This window comes from Coenobita brevimanus, chromosome 40 (assembly GCF_032717465.1).
Source record: "Coenobita brevimanus isolate Jiangsu-jjx chromosome 40, ASM3271746v2, whole genome shotgun sequence".
NCBI lineage: Eukaryota > Metazoa > Arthropoda > Malacostraca > Decapoda > Coenobitidae > Coenobita > Coenobita brevimanus.
This window is the reverse complement of record NC_136993.1, coordinates 24,055,639-24,076,733: the sequence shown is the minus strand read 5'-3', so window position 1 is coordinate 24,076,733 and position 21,095 is coordinate 24,055,639. Positions and strand designations below refer to the sequence as shown.

At 41.4% G+C, this 21,095-nt stretch overlaps 1 protein-coding gene across 1 annotated transcript in view; it reads left to right on the top strand.

Moving 5' to 3' along the window:
- LOC145396992 (ionotropic receptor coreceptor Ir76b-like) overlaps nucleotides 1-18,790 on the top strand; it is a 155,373-nt gene extending 136,583 nt beyond the window's left edge. Inside the window, exons 7-10 of the mRNA XM_080270218.1 lie at nucleotides 322-631; nucleotides 974-1,126; nucleotides 2,186-2,329; nucleotides 18,695-18,790. Of these exons, the coding sequence (XP_080126344.1) occupies nucleotides 322-631; nucleotides 974-1,126; nucleotides 2,186-2,329; nucleotides 18,695-18,790 (703 nt within the window). The remainder of the gene's footprint in view (nucleotides 1-321; nucleotides 632-973; nucleotides 1,127-2,185; nucleotides 2,330-18,694) is intronic.
- The last annotated feature ends 2,305 nt before the right edge of the window (nucleotides 18,791-21,095 follow it).

The window sequence follows — 21,095 nt, the reverse complement described above, 5'->3', positions numbered from 1 at the left end:
CCTAACCAGAGACTTCTGTCATTGCCATTTTTGGATGTCATGTAGACCTTTCAGAGTCATTTGCGTGACTACTTCCGGTACAATCTGTTTGTTAGTGTAAGAGGAGACTGAGTATAGACAAACATGCTGAACTCCCCCGCATACTTAACTTGTGGTAATAGGGTTGGGCTATAAATTTGTACATTATCCAGTGCAGACCTATTGCAGTATATGGAAGTATTCAGAACAGTATGTGATGAACATGAGTAAATGAAGCGATTCCTCATTCATAAATATAAAATTCACCATCTGTTTGTATAACAAATTTTTATCTTGTTGCAGCCTTGGGCACTCCTCTTACCTGGAGTCCATGATGTCAAGTTACCTACACGCCATCTCTATGCACCTGCTCGAGCCAGCTGCCCGGGAACCCAACACCAACACCAGCCGGGTGGTTGTGGCCTTCCTGTGGCTGTACACGATGGTGCTGGGAATGTCTTACTGCTCCAACCTTACTGCCTTCCTCACCGTCACACGCCAACCTCGCACCATTGACACATTCAAAGATTATCAAGAGTCAAACCTCAGTATTGTTGAATTAGGTTCTATTTTCGGTGACCTTATGATGGGCTCGACGATTGATTATATAAAAGTATGTTTATTACAGTTTGTTAAGATCTAATTAAGTTACCTGTCACTGCCTCCACATATTGATGGTCATAGCATTCAAGATATTGTGTATAATACCAATATGAAAGTTAAAGTATCCCCTGCAGCCAGGTTAAGTCTACTGCATATATTTTCGCCGCCTGATGATTTAAATAATCTTGGGAGGGACCTCGAATTGAAGGGATTAAATACATCCTTCATTAGTCCCTTCTATGGGTCTGATCTTTCCAAATTTAAAAAAAACTGTCTGAAGGTATGAAGTATAAAAAAAAAAAAGTCTATGGGCAGCATGACTTATTATTAAAATATACTGGTAATGTTTCAGGAGCTGTCCAAACGCTATATCACGGTACCTTCTGATCCAGAGTCTTGGGTGACACATGGTAGAGCAGGTTACATTTCCAGTCACAGGTACCTCCAATTTACTATTACAAAAATTAATAGTGAATACAGAACTCCTGTTGTACGTATTATGAAGGTCAGTATGTTACCCTTGTCTCCTAGTATATATATATATATATATATATATATATATATATATATATATATATATTGCTGCATTAGGCCTTGTAGCATTACGTTTTGAGAATAAAACCCTCAATGTATTTGTCACACATATTCAAAAGATAGCACCACCATAAGTCAAAAGACAGCACACATCATTGATACAGCAACGAATGAGGAAGAAAAATAATTAACAAATAACCAAGTGCCTGGATGAATTGATTGGGTTGAAACACTTAATGTGCTACACCATCTTCATCCTTTGACGGCGATAAAATTATTCTTCTGATAAATTACCAATATGCTGGGAATCGAACCAGAGACTCTCAGGTGAGAGCCAAGCAGCATACCACTACACCACGACCAAGTAAATGTTAACTCACGTTGTCACAATCTCGTAACCAACGTCCCTCCGCCCCCACTGTGGGCATCAAGAGGATGAGTTAACCCCCTGGCACTCGGGCAAGTAGATGATTTTTCCTGTGTACAATACAGGTTTCTCTCTTCATTCTGACTTGCCGTAAGTGTTTGGGATAGATTAAAAGCATCTACTTGCCCCGAGTGCCAGGGGGTTAACTCACCCTATTGATGCCCACAGTGAGGGCGGAGGGACGTTGGTTACAAGATTGTGACAACGTAAGTTAACTTTTACCTGGTCATGGTGTAGTGGTATGCTGCCTGGCTTTCACCTGAGAGTCTCTGGTTCGATTCCCAGCATATTGGTAATTTATCAGATGATTTTTCCTGTGTACAGTACAGGTTTCTCTCTTCAGAATGATTCTGTTATGATATAGTCAGTAGAGATATATGAAGGGGTCGGTTTCACTCAAGGATCTGTTGACACCACATCATTTCTTCATATTGTCTTCGTAGTGTCTGTATGCCTCACAGGAAACTGATAACTGAAACACAGTTACAGTGTGACTGTCATAATCTTAGAGGCTGGTGTAAAGAAATGACTAACACTTATTTTATATTTCTTGAAGGTCATATTCAAAACTTGACTGACGCATCGTTGCCTGTGTGTACACAGGAATGTGCGTGGCCCTTCAGTTCAGCGGTGGGTTTACAAAGTTTTTCACCGTTGAAGCCCAGGATCGATGAAGTAGTTAACAAGATAGTCCAGAGTGGTATGCTGTCACTCTGGTTCGATGAGACACTAAGAACGGCATCTCAGGTATATTTCCAGTTTCAGTGTTTGCGTTTATCTCCTTTGCCTAATTCCAGGTGATAAGTTGTAGCAACCTTCATCCACTGACTTGATGTGGTGCTGCCTACTTTTGCCTTCATTTTATTCTATTTATTTTTAATTATTTTACTGTCTGGTCTCCTCCCTTTCTATTTCTTCCATCCTTTTGTCGGTTTTATTACTTTTCTTTCCTGATCAGGTGGCTCTACCCTGAATGACAAGCCTAATGTGTTTTTTTTCTAACCCAGGAAACCATTTACAATGCTGAGTGGTAACTTTATAACCAAATGACGGAGTAAAGTGATGCCTATTGTGGTGCCCTTGCTAACTGGGTGGAGAGATGCTAATGCAGTGTCCACTTGGTAACCAAACCTTCACATTCCTCCCTGCGCCTCGCTGTGGGAAGTCGCTGTTTATTGCAAGGGAACATAGATTCTCTTCAAAGGATGGCCCTGTTGGGGCGATTCTTTGTCTGCAGTTGATGGGTCTGTTCGGACAGACAGACCACGGTTACTTAACAACAACAACAACAGCTGGTCAGGTTTTGTGCTTAATAGCATATACAGTTCTCTTAATCCTGCTCTATACCATCTCTCCATTTGAATCTCTCTTTCCCTCGAGCCTTAACGTCATCTGGCTCTTATTTCCCTTTCACACTATATACATTATATCCGATCCCGTACAGTCTCGCCGCTTTCATTTTCTCCATTACATACATTGCTGCTGTTGTTTTTCAGTTCTTCACTTCTTAGCTTTTCCGAAACATTTGCAACATATTTATACAGGGACAAACAAATCCCTATTATAATATCAGCAACTAAGTAGAGTTTGTTCAAAATGGCAAAATTCTATGAAAATAAAAAAAATATGATCCTTCTAATTAAACAGAACTCCATAATGCTAATAATCCTACGAAACTAAAAAGAAAATATGATCCTCCTAAATAAACTAAACAGAACTCCTTAATCCTAATAAATGATAAAAAGCTGAGGCACAGCGCCATAAAGTGTATTCTCTGCCTTAACACATTAATTCAATGGGCGTTTATCATGTATTTCCTGTCTTCAGACAATTATATTAAGCTAACAGGAGACTTGATGAACTGAGAGTTAGATGTAGGCTTCAGTTGTTCCTGTTCTACTGGATGCCCTCCCTACGTTGAGAAAAATAAACTGATCTGACTGAGGGTAAAATTGCGAATGTGGCATCAAAGTGATGTAATGAAGACTTGCTGGCATCACTTTCCACTAACATTTCACTCGTTCTGTTCTTTGTAGTCATTCGTGTATTCTTTAAACCCGTGTCGTGCTACTTCGTGAGTCAGCTGTAGGGGAATGCGATCTACCTCACATGAGCGGGATTTTTAACAAGCACCACCAAGTTTCTCTTCGGCTCAACAACACGCAATATTGGCGGGATATTATGGTTTCTATAATCTCCCATTTCTATCCCCTAGGTGAATCCAAGAAACAAAGTAAGTTAGCTACTATGAAAGAAATATCATGCATTTCCTGATGAACTTATCATGACATTAGCACCTAAGAAAGCCTCAGACATATTTCGATTTTTTTTTTCAAATCCAGTAGCAGGCCGACAATGGCTAAGGGAATGGAGGGAAAAATGAAATTAATAGTCGAAAGTAGCACGTCACGCTCAGGTATTGGGTTACTAGACTGACAGGAACTAGTCCAGCTCGTATAGTTCCCTGTTTCTCGCCAACTAAGAAATTTTCGAACACACTAACTTCAAATTATTTACTGTAAACCAGGAAAGCATTTACAACGCTGGGTGGTAACTTTATAACCAACCAACACGTGTTCCCTTCGTGACAGCAAGTGAGTTGGTGAAGGGTTAGTGCCACTCCCCGGAAAACAACTAACTAAAAATACGAACAAGAAGTCTCGAACCAGAACTGACCAAAAGATGACGACTAAGGACCGAACAAAGGACATGATACGGATGGCGACGTGGAATGTGTGGGGTGCAAATGATGAGGTGAAAGAAAGAGAGAGATTGTCCAGGTGCTTGAGGGTGCGAAAGTGGATGTATGTGGATTAACTGAAACTTAATGGGGAGGAGAGAGTGTGAGAGAATGGGTGTATGGATGGGGTATATGTGCGGGTATACGTGAGAATGAGAGGGCAAAAGGAGGAGTGTGTATTGTTGTGAGTAACAGGTGGAAGGAGAACATAAGAGAGTATAGATCAGTTAAGATTGTGTGGGTAAGATTGAAAGTTGGACTACAAGTGTGGCCGATTGTGTGCATGTATGCGCCAACATAAGATCGTGCAAGCAGAGTGAGAGAAGAGTTCTGGACAAACGTGGAAGTGTGCATGGAAAAGTTTGGAAGGAATGAGAGAGTGTTTTTTATTGCTGATATGAATGGTAAAGTAGGGAATGTGAAGGTGAATGGAGTAGTTGGTGAGTGGGGTGTGCCTGCTGAGATAGATGAGAATGGCAGTGCTTTAGTGGACATCTGTGCCGGGAGGGGGTTGGTGATAGCCAATACCCTCTTCAGGCACAGAATGATCCACAGGTATACATGGCGAGTGATGAGAAGGGTGGGAGGTGAACTGAATGATAGGTAGGCAATGATTGATTATGTGTGTGTGGATGAAAGGATGCGAAGATGTGTAATGGATGCAAGAGCATATAGAGGCTAGGGGAGTGGACTTTCTGATCACTACCAGAATCAAAGTCCAAGTAAAATGGAGAAATAGAAGAAGGGAAGGATGGGAGGAAGGAGTAGATGCAAGGAGAGTGGAAAGGTTACAAGAGGATAAGAAAAAAGCAGAACATAAGGGAGAAGTTGGGTAAATATGGATAGGAGCAGACTGGGGACGTGGAAGGTGTATGCAAGATGTTCACAGAAGAAATATGTGCAGCATGTGATGTGGTGTAAGGGGTGAAGAGAAGACGGAAGGGGGTGCAAGGAACAGCATGGTGGAATGAACAGGTAAGACAGGCTGTGACACAAAAGAAGAAAGCATATAATGAATGGATGAGACATAGGGGCGTGGAAGAAGTTGAGAGACAGAAGAAAGAGTTATATGTAGAAAGGAAGAGAGAGGTGAAAAGATTAGTAAGAGAGAGTAAGAAGAGAGTGGATGAGGAATTTGGAAGGAATTTGAGTGTAAAGTGGAGGGACTGTAAGAAAATGTTCTGGAAAGAGGTAAAGAGAGTTAGATAGGGTGGCAGTGAAGTTAGTCAGGGAGTGAGAGATATAAATGGTGGATTACAAGTGGAGAAGGGAGAAAATGTAAGCAGATGGAGAGAACATTTTAAGGAACTGTTGAACATAGAGAATGAAAGTAATGCGAGTATAAGTGGCTGGGGAATGGCTGATAGAAGGAGGGAGGTGAGAAGACAGGAAGAAAGTCAAAATGGGGAAAGCCACAGGAATTGATGGAGAGTGAGGTGAAATGCTGAAGCATGGGGGAGAAATAGTAGTAGAATGGACGTGGAAAATGTGCAGATTGGCCTGGGAGGAAGGTAGAGTCCCAGAGGATTGGAAGTCAGGTATAATTATTCCTTTATACAAATGGAAAGGGAAAAAAGAAGTGTGTGGTAATCAAAGGGGCATTAATCTTCTTAGTATAATAGGAAAAGGGTATGGTAGGATACTTATTGACAGAGTTAGGGAAATAACAGAGGAATTAGTTGGAGAAGAACAAGGAGGTCTTAGGAAGGGAAGAGGTTGTGTAGATCAGATATTCATTCTTAGATTTTTAGTGGAAAAGTTTCTAAAGAAGGGAAAGGAGTTGTATGCAGCCTTCATGGATTTGGGGAAAAAAAAAAAAAAAAAAAAAAAAAAAAAGCATATGACAGGGTGGCTAGACAAGGATTGTGGAAAGTATTAAGAATATATGGAGTAGACAGGAAGTTGTTGAATGCTGTGAAGAGTATGTATGAAGGTGCTAAGGCTGCAGTGCATGTGGATAGTGAACTGAATGAATTTTTCTATTTGGAGGTTGGGTTGAAACAGGGATGTGTCATGTCTTCATGGTTGTTCAATCTGTACATGGATGGGGTAATAAAAGAGATACATGGTAGGACAGTGGATGTTGGAGTGGCCCTAATGAGAGAAGACAGAGTTGGGAAACTCCCTGTACTGTTGTTTGCAGATGATACTGTGTTGTTAAGTGAAGACGAAGAGGAGCTGCAAAGCTTGGTGGATGAGTTTGGGAGAGTGTGTAAGAAAGGCAATCTAAAGTTGAATGTAGTGAAGAGTAAAGTTATGGTCTTCGAGAGAAGTGACGTCAATAAATGTAGAGTGAGGCTGGATGAAGAGGAAATGGAAAATGTGAGTACGTTTAAGAACTTGGGTAGTGTGATGAGCAAGGATGGAAGTTTGGAGGTTGAAGTGCTTGAAAGGGTACAACAAGGAAGAAAGTTTGCTAGTTCCTTGAAAGCATTGGTAAGCAACAGGGAAGTGAGCATGGAAGTGAAAAAGTTACTACATGACAGTATTGTGGTACCAACTCTAATGTATGGAAGTGAAACTTGGACCTTGTTGGCGGGACACAAGTCAAGAGTGAGAGCAGTGGAACTGAGTTTTTTGAGAGGAGCATGTGGAGTCACATGGAAAGACAGACTGACAAATGAGGATGTGAAGGGGCGTTGTTGTGTGGACGAGGATGTGATAGGACGCAATAGGAGAAACACATTAAGGTGGCTTGGCCATGGGGAGAGGATGGAGAGTGAGAGACTAACAAGGAGGGTGTATGTGAGTGAGATGGAAGTGGAGAGAGAGAGGGGGAGGCCAAGGATGAGATGGAATGATGGAGTGGGGAGGAATATGAGAGAGGAGGGTGTCAGCTGGGAGCAGGGCAGTGAAATGGCGCGGGACAGGGCGACGTGGAGGCGATTTGTTTGTGGCCACCCTTTATGGGATTAAGACGTCTGGCAATAGATAGATAGATAGACTAACTTCATAAGTATGGTAAGTTGACCAAAATATCTATGCGGAGAGGTGTGTAATATCCTTTTCTGTCCTATTACTCCCGTAAGGCCTGTGGACATCGTGCCTAGATAAACTCTTTCACCTTTATCTGTCAACTTGTCTTTTTCTCCTTGTAGAAGTTTGCTTTTTATCAGCCTGTCCTACAGAAGAGTGACCATTCCCAACCCTCTAACTATCGCCCAATTGCTTTAATATCCCGTATTTCAAAAGTTTTTTAGTCTTTTCTTAACAAAAATCAACAGTTAAGGCACCTTTTCTATCACAACCTTCTTTCTGATCGTCAGTATGGGTTCCGCCAGGAACGCTCCACTGGAGATCTTCTCACCTACCTTTCAGACTCCTGGTCATCCTCCTTTCGGGACTTTGGCGAAAGCTTTGCCATTGCACTTGATATCTCAAAGGCTTTCGATCGACTCTGGCATGAATCTTTAATTTCCAAATAGCCCTCTTACAGTTTCTATCCTTCCATCTGCGCCTTCATCTCTAGCTTCCTTTCTGGACATTCTATAGCTGCTGTTGTAGACAGCTACTGTTTTTCTCCCATAGCTATCAGTAGTGGTGTTCCTCAGGGCCCTGTCCTATTGCCAGCTCTATTCCTTTTATTCATCCGTGACCTTCTAAGCTGTACATCTAAGCACGCGTCCACACGTGCTCTCGAACAAATCTTGACAACACGGCTGGCAACATGTTCGGGAACATGTTTGCAGCAGTATTTGGACACATGGATGCAGACATGTTTCAGTGCAGCTTCGAACACTGGCAGCAGAGGCGATAGGATAAGTGTGTCCATACTCGGCAGCTAAGACTTCATCATGATGTTGCCAACATAATCTGGACGCTGCTGTTCCCAACATGTTTGCAGCTTGTTCATTACTGTATTGCTTACACGTTGCCAGCACTTGTTCTAGCACACGTGTTGAAGCGCCCTAATCCTATCCACTCATGCATTGATGACTCTACCCTTTACCTTTCCATTTACTTCCTGCAACGTCCATCTCAGCAGTTACTTCAACCACATCACCCTTGTCTGACTTGGTTCATATCTTTGATTATGGTGAAAGTATTTTTATTGTTTCTAAAGTTATCAAAAACTCAGTTCTTACATCTTTCAACCCAACAAAATCTTCCGCAGGAGTATCCTTTAATTTTTAACACTGTCCAACTCAATCCTGCGTCATCTTTAAACATACTTGGAGTTTCAATTTGGTGGGATTTACTCTATCTTGGAAACATCTTATTACCGCTGTTATATAACATCTGCTTCCAAGAGATTATGACGCATATTGTCAGTGGTTAAGGAAGCTCTCTAACACATTTTCCCAATCTACTTATTTTGCTTATTTCACCTTAGGGTCCATCTTCGTGTTATATTACTCGTTCTAATACTGCCATATTCTTAATAGATTACGTGCAAAAGGATATTACCCAGACATATGCTTAAATAAATCTCTCCGAAAGAGGTGGTAGGGAGCCTCCTAACCCGACGAGAATACTGGCCTAAGTGTGCTAAACCGACTCTGCCTTCTTTACCCCTACATATCTGCTGACTTTATACAAGGTTTTATTGGCTCCTGTGTAGAATACAAATCTCATGTGGGGAAGTTCCCCACATACAGCTCTTCTCAACAATATGAGTCAAAGGCTTTTCGTGTTATATACTCTCCTTTTCTTACTGGCTCCCTTAACCCATACAATGCTGGGCTATTTATCTATCTATCTATTGCCAGACGCCTCAATCCTGTTTGGGGTGGCCACAAACAAATCGCCTCCAAGTCGCCCTGTCCCCCGCCATTCCACTGCCCTGCTCCCAACTCACATCCCCCTTTCTCATATACCTCTCCACCCCATCCCTCCATCTCATCCTCGGCCTCCCCCTCCCTTTTCCCCCCTCCACCTCACTCACATACACTCTCTTCGTCAGTCTCTCACCCTCCATCCTCTCCACATGGCCAAACCACCTCAGTGTGTTCCTCATAACGCTTCCTATCACATCCACATCAACACCACAACGCTCCTTTATATCCTCATTCGTCAGCCTGTCTCTCCATGTGGCTCCACAGGCTCGTCTTAAATAACTCATTTCCACTGCTGTCACTCTTGACTTGTGTCCTTCCAACAACGTCCAAGCTTCACTTCCATACGTTAGAGCTGGTATCACAATACTGTCATGTAGTAACTTTTTCACTTCCATGCTCACTTCCCTGTTTCTTATCACAGCTTTCAAAGAACCAACAACCTTTCTTCCCTGCTGTACCCTTTCAAGCACTTCACCCTCCAAACCTCCATCCTTACTCATCACACTACCCAAGTACTTAAACGTATTCACATTTTCCAATTCCTCACCATCCAACCTCACTGTACATTCACTGACTTCACCTCTCTCAAAGACCATCACTTTACCCTTCCCTACATTCACCTATAGATTCCGTTTCTTACACACTCTCCCAAACTCATCCACCAAGCCTTGCAGCTCACCTTCGTCTTCACTCAATAACACAGTATCATCTGCAAACAACAGTACAGGGAGTTTCCAAACACTATCCTCTCTCACCAGGGCCACTCCAACATCCACTACCCTACCTTGTACCTCTTTTATTACCCCATCCATGTACAGATTGAACAACCATGGAGACATGACACATCCCTGTTTCAACCCAACTTTCAAAGAGAAAAATTCACTTAGTTCACCATCCACACGCACTGCAGCCTTCGCACCATCGTACATACTCTTCACAGCATTCAACAACCTCCCATCTACTCCATATATTCTTAACACTTTCCACAATCCTTGTCTATCCACCCTGTCATATGCTTTCTCCAAATCCATGAAAGCTGCATACAACTTCTTTCCCTTCTCTAGAAACTTTTCCACTAAAGATCTAAGAATGAATATCTGATCTACACAACCTCTTCCCTTCCTAAAGCCTCCCTGTTCTTCTCCAACTAATTTCTCTGTTCTTTCTCTAACTCTGTCAATAAGTATCCTACCATACACTTTTCCTATTATACTAAGAAGACAAATGCCCCTATGATTACCACACACTTCTTTTTCCCCTTTTCCTTTGTATAAGGGAATAATTATACCTGACTTCCAATCCTCCAGGACTCTACCTTCCTCCCAGGCCAATCTACACATCTTCCACATCCATTCTACTACTATCTCACCCCCATACTTCAGCATTTCACCACACACTCCATCAATTCCTGGGGCTTTCCCCGATTTAACTTTCTTCATTGTTTCCACAACTTCTATCCTACTGATTTCTTCCTGTCTTCTTGTCACAAAAAGGACTTTGTAGTTACTTGTAGAGAAGTTATATATATATGAACTTGTGGACGAGCGGTTGTTATACGTAAGTAGGTTTGTAAGTAGATAATCTTGGTTCCCTTTTGTCATGCAATGACAGGAGAGGTAAAGAATAGTATGGGACTATTTTTATTTGTCTTGGAAATATTAACAAAGTCTCTCACACACGAGTGAAGTATAAGTAGAGTCCCGCCTGCTACCTCCTGTCTCGCTCTCTCTCTCTCTCTCTCTCTTTTCCATGTTGCTAAGCCCTTCTCCCTACTACCTGCCTGTTCTATGGCTAGGTTCCTTCTGAGCTCTCTTTCCTAAATTCTGATGAAACAGGGGTCGTGTCACGTGTGTTACACTGTGGTTGGAAAGTTCCAGAAACCTGTGTGTGTGTATGTGTGTATGTCACTAGGCTTTGTTCCCCTGTGGTTGGAAAGTTCCAGAAACCTGTGTGTGTGTATGTGTGTATGTCACTAGGCTTTGTTCCCCTGCTATCTCGCTGACACACTACCTACATCATCTCCTGACATTGCTACTTCCTAATCTGTCGTCAGCATTTCCTCAGATAACTTGCAAGATCATTTCCCTTTCCCAGGCTCGCACAGAGCTGTTTATCTGCCTATTTATCTATCTATCTATTATGATTTGTAAATATAATATGGACTCATAACATTCTCACCTCCCTCCTTCTCCCAGCCATTCCCCAGCCTCTTATACTCGCATTACTTCCATCCTTTGTGTTCAACAATTCCTTAAAGTGTTCTCTCCATCTGCTCACTTTTTCTCCCTTCTCCACTAGTAATCTACCATTTTTATCTTTCACTCCCCTGCTAACTTCACTTCCACCCTGTCTTACTCTTTTCACCTCTTTCCAGAACATTTTCTTACAGTCCCTCCACTTTACACTCAAATTCCTTCCAAATTCCTCATCCACTCTCTTCTTACTCTCTCTTACTAATCTTTTCACCTCTCTCTTTCTACATATAACTCTCTCTTCCGCCTCTCAACTTCTTCCACGCCCCTATTTCTCATCCATTCATTGTATGCTTTCTTCTTTTGTGCCACAGCCTGTTTCACCTCTTCAGTCCACCACGCTGTTCCTTGCACCCCCCTCCGTCTTCTCTTCCTTCCACACACCACATCACATGCTGCACATACTTCTTCTGTAAATATCCTACACACACCTTCCACGTCTCCCATCTGCTCCAATTCATATTTGCCCAATTGTTCCTCCACTTCTCTCTTATACTCTGCCTTTTTCTCATCCTCTCATCCCCACTATGGCGGCCTATTTTCGATTTTTTTTTCTGGTTAAATGGGCTTAATACATCTATATAAGATTCTTGGCACTAATGAAAGTAATTACTAAAGCCATATTGTTGTTGATTAGAGTCAGGCTTGTGCCACTCTGTCTCTGAAATCTTCCAGGCTACTGAGAAAGAAGAGCAGCTGTGAACTTGTGAACTGATTTTGGAAGTTTTTGCGGGTAAATGAGCATAATACATCAATATAAGATCCCTAGCACTAATAAAAGTAATCACCAAAGCCAGACAGTTGGTTGAATCGAGTCACTTTGGTGCCACTCGACCTCTGAAATCTTCAAGATTACTGAGAGAGCAGAGCAGCTGTCAGCCTGTGAAGACAGTCACTCACCTCCCGTGCTCCTAAATCAGTGTTGTATGCGTAGCGGAGAAATGTCTGAATTCGAGATAAGTTATTAACATTCATTTTACTTCAGTTGCTTGCAGTGACTTCTCAGTGCTACAGGACTTAGATCTACGGCACTGGTGTTTCTGATGAGGACGTAGATCTACTGTACATCGCTAGTGCAGTACGGGTTAAACATCTGTCTCTTCACCGCACTGTTGCATTTTCATCTCTTTTCTATCGCTATGTTCATTGCTCATTGCTCCTCTGAACTGTCTGCTTGTATCCTTCCACTACTACGACGGGCATGTAGCACCCGTCTAGCTACAAACTTTCATCCCTATTTGTCACTTCGCTGATGCAAGAGTTAACCGTTACTCCAAGTCCTTCATGTATGCAAGAGGTCAGCTCTGGAACTGTCTACCTCTGTCTGTATTTCCTACAACTTATGATCTCCAGTCATTTAAATGCAGTGTGTCCAGGCATGTCGAAATTAGAGGATCTTAAACATAGCTGTCTGCAGTCTTTTTTTTTTTTTTTTGTTTCTTGGAGGGAACAATCTTGTGGGTTCCTGGCCTTTGGTTCCTTCTTTTTTACATTTTAAAAATATGAAATAATTTTGCAATGGTTGCTAACTTGACCATATTGCCACATCCCAGAGACTGTTTTCTAATCCCTGCTTGCAGTCCAAGAGTTAAGCAGTGTAACGATTTTTTTTTTTTTTTTTGCTAAATATGTATTGCAATTGCTGTGATATCAGAATATGTTGTTCAACAATCCTAAGACACATCCGTTCGTTACTTGTTTGCCGTTACTGCACAGTTGCCTAAATAATCGCTATCTAGTTTTATTGTTCGAGTGAGTGAAGAGAGCGAGAACACCAAATTTAGACACAGTTTGGACCCGCAACATATGTACCCGAGCGAAAGATTTATCGCATCAGCAAGAAATGGGGACAAGGGTCGGGAGGAAAACTGTAGTACAGTAGCCAAGCGTTTTGGATATCTCAGCCAATTTTTAACTTACAAGAAAGATTGACACCAATTTGTAAGTCGTATAAAAATCCTCAATCATTTTCATTTCATAGACAACCCGTACTTCCCAATAGTTTTTCTGTAAATCGAGGAAACATTTTTTTTTTTTTAAGTAGATTATAGTAACAGCAGGATGCACAAGAAGTAACGGTCTAACTTTGCAAGAGTAGCATAGCAGTATTTTCCAACGATTGCTGAGAGAGTTGGTTGTGGAAAGTGTGAGGGAATATTTTTGGTGTAATCTAATAAATTCTTTTTAGTATTTTAAGGTCAGGAAATCAGAGGAAGATGATGAGACACATGAGACAATATTCAGCACTGCCTGACATGCTAGTTCGCTCGTTCGAACACGTTGCACCATTTCAGTGTGGACTCCTATTATATGTTGAATATCTCACTGGGTTTAAGAGAAATGACATATAACGCTCTGTACACGTAAAATGCAGCATTAAAATTTCCCACACTTTATTGAGGTGTGTGAAAAATAGATTTTCAATGTCAAAAGCTAGCTTTTGTTCCGGTGATATGAAAGAGAACATGTATAACGCAACATCATCCTTAGTATTATGGGTATAATTCACTTAAATTCAGGAGTTTTTGTTTATTGATAATATGACTTTTCGTTTACACCACTGAAAGTTTTAGCATTTGTGTGTGTGTGTGTGTGTGTGTGTGTGTGTGTGTGTGTGTGTGTGTGTGTGTGTGTGTGTGTGTGTGTGTGTGTGTGTGTGTGTTTAGGCATGTATAATCGTGATGAATTTCCAAGCTTGTAATTTTTTTCTGCACTGCATCAAAAATGATAAAACTAAGCAGAGAGAGTGGGGTAATATATAAAATTCCAGATCCTAACCACATGTTCTGTTTTAAACCATATATCCCTTCTTCACACCAAAGCAAAGGCTGGAAATCTATATCTTTTTGTTTGATTAAATTGTATGTTGCAGTCGCCCACTGGGCTTTGAGTGTTCAATGATATCTCTCAAGTTTCATTTAAGTAATTCCATAATAAAGGTACAAGAATGACAGAGAAATAAATAATTATTAAATAATAATTTTGGAGTCGTGGATTATAATGTTGTCATTTCAGAAAGATTTTGTGTATTTTGATTATACCACTGCTAAAGTTTCATACTCCTTCCATATTTTTCACCAGTTATTCATTTTTTGATATATTCGAAAGTAATAGCAAATTATTCACAGTATATACAAACCAACAACAATGTAAGTTATATTAACTTTTTACAGTAGTAGATATAATTAAGTTTTACACTTTCCACTGATTATAACAAACGATTATAATTAAAAGCCATAGAAAAATATATGCCCCTATCTGTTTAGAATTTTTAGAACTGAGCAATAACACCAAAACCATGTTCTGAGAAGAGGCAGTGTTCAGGTCAGAATTTTCCATATTATCCATACTCATAAAGTTATGGTACGCATACTTTTTTTATAATTATTGTAAATTATAGAGTTTTTTAGTAATTCTTTTGCAGGGAAGACTAAAAGTCATGATTAAATAAATAAGCCTTTTTAAAATTTAAATCGTCTATCTGAACAGAAAAGGAAAACAATATAAATGTACAACAAAATACAGTCCTGACGCAAACACTTCCATACTTTTTTTTTTTTTTCCATGCACGCGGTCGGTTCGGAAAGTATCCGACCTTATGCTCTAAAAAAATAAAAAGCTAACCTGATTAGCTACGACACTAGTCACCCTCAGAGTAGACCCCTTCGGACTTAACATGCGTAGCCCAGCGTTCTTTCTACTGCCCGAAACATTTTCAAAGTTGGTTTTCAGTATTTCCTGCAGGTATTTCTTGCAATAGTGATGGTCTCTGCTCTCGGATGAACGTTGTTCAAGACATGTTGGTGTGTGGAAATTGCAGTCCAGACTTTCTGAAGACTGTTATCAATGGAGATGAGACTTGGGTGTACGAGCAGGACCCAGAAACCAAGGCACAGTTGTCCCCCTGAAAGCATGGAAGGTCACCTCAGACAATAAGGAAAAAAAAAAAAAAAAAGGTCCGCAGCGAGGTGAAATACACACTTATGTTGACATTTTTTTTTTTCGACTACCGTGGTGTTATGCATCACGAATACGCACCAGAAGGTCAGACTGTCAACAAACATAACTACCTCAACGTTATCCGTTGTCTTGGTGACACAGTTCTGCGGAAGAGACCAGACCTTGGAAGGCAGCAAGTTGGAAGCTGCACCATGATAACGGCCCTGCTCATTCTTCATAAATGATTCAGGAATACTTGGCCAAGCACAAGATCCCGCAAGTCCAGCAGGCTCCCTACTCACCAGACACGACTCCATGCAAATATTTGGTTATTTCCCAAGCTCAAAACTCCACTGAAGGGTTCCCGATTTGAGACGAGAGAAGAGATCATGACGAATGCGACGAAAGCACCTGCAAGAGATACCGATAACCGACCTAAAAAATTGCTTCATGTAGTGGAAAGAATGCTGGGCTATTTGTGTCAAGCCAGGAAGGGACATTGGTGGGGATTAGTGTCATATTTCAACAGGTTAGCTATTTTTTTTTTTTTACAAGCCTAAGGTCAGATACCTTCTGAACAGACCTCGTATCTAATAATTAATAAATATTTTTTGGTTAAACAGTTTTCATTTAATTTCTCAGTAATAGATGAACCCCCTCCCTTTTTTTTAGGTTAAACGGTATGTCTGTATTCTAAAAGTTAACAATAAAATTGCATAGCAATATAAAGTACAGTACTCACCAATCCTGATGCAAACACTTCTCCACTTCTTCATTTATTTATTTATTTATTATTAACATTTGGGCTAGGATACTCCCAGGAGGTCTAGTCTCTGACACGGAGTAGGTCCACGCACCAGGAGGCTCGGAGGGTGCCTGCAGCGTAGTCCGTGCATCTTCTTCCTTCTCATAGTGACACAGTACATGACTGTTTCAGCCTTTCATCATTATCAAGCTTATGTTCTCTGGAATCTCACATGGGAGTTTTTTTTATACATACTACTTGGAATATGAATACAATAAAAGTGAGTTTCGGATTAATTAAGCCACAGTGATGTCGGTATTCAAAAGCAATCAGTTATTCGGAAGTGATACATGAACGTTGTAATGCTGAATGATAACCTAAACTCAGAATAACTAGTTAATGTACAAGCATACTGAACATTCTGTGATTATACGGTAACTGAATTATTAGTACGGTGGGGCCTGGTTACTGAGCTGATATTTTGGGCTTTGTGGTATAAAACTGGGGTTTACTGGGAATGCTTCTTTTCAAAAGGGTTGGACTCATTATGACTGTTACTGAGTTCTTTGTTCGATTTGTTCGGGGTCTTATGTTTCGTGTTCCGAAGCTTATGTTTAAAGTCTTTTAGCATTTTAGTCAGACAGATCCTGGCTGTATCTGGATAAACACCTACCTGTGTTTCTTGCTAGGTTAAGCCTAATGAAAGAAGGTACATTTTAAGTCTACCTTATGACAATTTACTTAGCAAAGAAAATTCTTTTATTCACTGCCGACACCGAGACCAAGTTACTGAAGTTGGAGACGCTGCTATAACCTGAACGTTTTAACCCTTTAAACGCGGCCGTGTACAGCCGATCCCCCCCGTGTGGCGGGGTTGTAGCGGGGTCTGAGTACCTGTGGGAAAATATTTGCCAAAAATCAGAGATTAACCCTTGAACATTAAAATTTTTATGGCATATATCACTTACATTCAGCTTTCTCCTGAGATAGGTGTTGAGCCTTCGTGGACTACCAAAGGACTTGTGGAGACTTGCAAAATTGGGTAACAAAGTCTTCACTTTCACACCTCCAGCAACCCGGTTTCCAGTCTACCACAGCCTCAATCTGTCACGGTACACTTTATACAACAACGTACAGGTAGTTTGGAATCCGTATTTGTACAATAAGCACTGAAAATAAGGCTACAATCAACGGAGCGTACGGCTGACATGCAGGGCGGCGGCGGTCTTCCCGTCACTGAACACACATTTCCCTTTTCACAGCTAAAAACACGTATACTACATTATTTTCCTTCATAGTACTTCGCAAAGGCTCGCTTGGCACTATTACGGCCATAAAAATCACTGTCACTGCCAGTATGGTGAAGCGGGAATGAGAAAGACCACCGCGGCGCGATTTTATTCTGCCTTACGGCAGGCACTTTATTCTCGCTCCTGTCGGCCACTCGCACTTCATTTCTATCGCTCACTTTCACTCTAGCTGTCAGTTTAATGCCTTATTCATCAGTGTCACTGTCATTTGTTATAAAAATAATATTTTCTACACATCAAACTGTCACTGTCAGAACATAGAATAGAAAAATATGCTTTCAACTTCTTACACTGGAGTGACTGTCACTCTCAATACTTATATTATCACTATGTACAATTATTTACACTGAAATCACTGTCACTGCTTTTACAACTACATACACTAATTTACACTCATCAGACTGTCACTGTCAGTACGTACAGTTGCGGACATATCAAACAGAAACACCCCTTTCCGCCAGCGAGGTGGTGTGATGCTCTCGGCATCTGGTAACACTGTTAAGTATGGAACTTCACCAGGTTTCGTTCAGTCGCTAGGACGAATCGAACGTGGTGACCTCTGCCGCTGTGCGCAGTTATTGGTGGTAATAGAATATGTAAGCAATGTTCCCCCAGAAAATATACGGATAATAGCATGTCATTATTACGGTTATTTTTTGAAACTGTCACACAGTACACCCTCTACATAATGGCAGGTATAAGGAATGACATGGATTTCATGATTGGTTTAGTTTCGAGTCATGAACCATGCAACAGTTAACACTTCCTTCTATAAGTCAGTTGTCAGGGTCCCCACAACTATCAATGAACAGAAAGTTATCAAGACGCCCATCCTTACAATCGGGAACATGACATTGGTAATGGTAGACGTCTGAAATCGAAGCAATTTCACTACATACAGGAGGTTACACTAGGTCTACAAGAGGCGGCAGGGTGGGGGTGGGGGTGGGGGACCTGAGAGACAAGAGAAGGGATGAGCGTGAGGAAGGGGACAATAGTGGCCGAAATGAGAGCTAGATTAGAGGGGTGATGAAGTAAGGGGCTTGGACTTCGGTAAACGACAGGAACTACAATTGTACGGAGAGTTTACAAGGTGATGACTGGGCCAACTCATTGTTTCATGGAGAATATGGCATTTTATAGTCAGGCCATGAAACGTTATATTGACGTGGCCACGTGTTGTAATTGACCGTCATGGTTTGGAATTCACGACACTTTCCACTGGGTGGCTCAGCACCCTGCATTATGAGTATAGTGACTATTTGTTAATGTGCAAATATATGACACGTCCTTACAGTTTGTCAGATGTTACAGCTGTTTTCATAGTGATTGGAAATTATTCCTGCAGCCTGAAGTCCCATTCACACTAGCGGACAGTGACAAGCGGACTGTGTCCACACCTGGCAGTCTGTCGGGCACGACTGGGATGTTGTCCAAACTGTGAGGAGTAGGTGCCCGGTGAGTAGGTAGTCGACAGCGCCTGAGTGTGGTATGACAATGGCCAACAGTTTGTGCGCGAAAAATAGCATTATATAGAACAATAATTCCTGGACTAAAAAAGAAAAACTACAAAAAAAAAAAAAAAAAAAAAAAAGGGTCAGTGACTTATTTCACCCAACAATGGGCACGGACTGCCCGCTGGTTTGCCTGTCAAACTTGCCACAAATTGATACAGACTTCTCCCTCGCGGCCGCCAGTCACTGTCCGCTAGTGTGGACGGGGATTTACGTAGTATCATCATGGATGACGACTGATATCGTGAACAGAGTAGGGATAGGCCTATGTAGTTTTTTTCTTCATCACCAATAAATATGAACAGTCTGACAGCAATGAGGATCTCTGTGTCTCATTAATATCCGTATGGCACCGATGTAAAGTAAAAGTGGATTTATTTAACACAGGTTTATGTTACCGTTTTCCGTATGCCTTGTTTGGCTGTTGATTTTACACATTGCTAGTGGTTATTACTAATATTTAGGTTCATACTGAGCAACTGTGGTATGACCCAAGCATTCCATCACAAATCCTGGAGCCAGTAATGATGGAACAAGGTTGTAATGTCTGCAGTTTTCCAGTCTGTGCACGTGCATATTACATCAACAAAGCCATTAGTTACAGAAATCACTTGTATTAAACGCAAGCACACAATTTATCTCCAGTGTTTTGTTAAACTAGATAACCGAATAGTGTTCACACTGTATGAATGTTCAGGATACGCATACGAGAACTGGGGTCAAGCAGGGCCGTTGCTAGACATTCACGACATACGGGGCTTAACTTAGAGTTCTGAAGAATCACAAGCGACGAAGGCACGAGTTCTAGGTAGGCCTGGGGGTAGGCTCCTCCAGATTTTTTTATTTTTATTCAGACTATTATTCTCTGACAGTATTTCCTGCCATCTGAGAGCAATTGAACGAAGAAACCAGTCTAAAATAAAGTACTGCATTTTGTTTTATCAAATAAATTTTTAAACATTTTTTGGATGTGTAATGGTGTGTACAGTAATGGAAGTAGTAGGCTAACAAGTGTCCGGTGTCGTATAAAATCGTACAGACATTACGGTAATTATGGATGGAATTAAATACAGTATAGCTTGATTTTTATATAATTTTATTTCCTGATCAACACACACACACACACACACACACACACACACACACACACACACACACACACACACACACACACACACACACACTTTCTGGGCTACACAAAAAAGATTCAGGGTTAAAGCCCCGAGAGTCCACCCCTAACAACAGCCCTGGAGCCAAGACAGCTATATAGGCGTCCACGTCAGACGGTCTCAGGTGAAGGATGCCTAGGCTACTAACGAGCATCACGCGGAACCTGAAAAAGATTTCAGTGCAATTAATCCAAGTAACGGAAAAAAAATACGTTATGTTTATGGAAACCAAGGCAATACAACTTGTATCATGCAGCAGACAAGGGCAACCGTAGGCATGCGTTCCCCATAAATTTCTGACTTGTGTAGCACTGCCAACCTCTGTACAAACACACACACACACACACACACACACAATGAATATATATATTGTTACGGTTTGCGCCAGCCCGGGCTATTACAAAAAGACAACAAGTCAGCCTTAGATGATCGGCCTCCACTGCGTTGCAAAAATAACGCAGACCCTGGCACTGACACTCCGCAAACTAGGAGAAAAACTGCGCAACGGGAAGAATACTTACTTAAGAACGCAACACTCTGTACTTTGATAAGTAAAACGGAACAGCCTACCTATAGATCTAGCCTACTATCGTCACTACCGGAAGTAATACCGCCCGAGACAGTATACAGGAACACCTCCCACTTACTTCCGGTGGTGACGACTTTCTACTTAACCCCGTGTCCAAGGGGGAACGCAGTTAATAGCTCACGATGGTTCTCACTAGCCTTGAGCAAAAGAGATGGGATTAAACTGTGTAGGGGTTAGGGGTGTGTGTGTGTATGTACGTGTGTTGGGGAACGTTAACAAAGGCAAAGCGAGAGGACCACGGTGAGCCAAACTGGCCCTCCAAAGACAACACGGTTCACAAAAACCAAAATAAAGTAATCTACTTCCCTCAGTCAGCAAAAAATTAATAAAAATAAACTAAATTGAAAACGCCAGCTCGGCATAAAAATAACTGGGGAGAGAAGGAGAGAGTGTACAAGCACCCGATACTAAAGCTGGCTGGAAGAGACTGCTCCTTGATCAAGGCTCAAGTGCACGGGCCAAAGGCGCGAACGCATA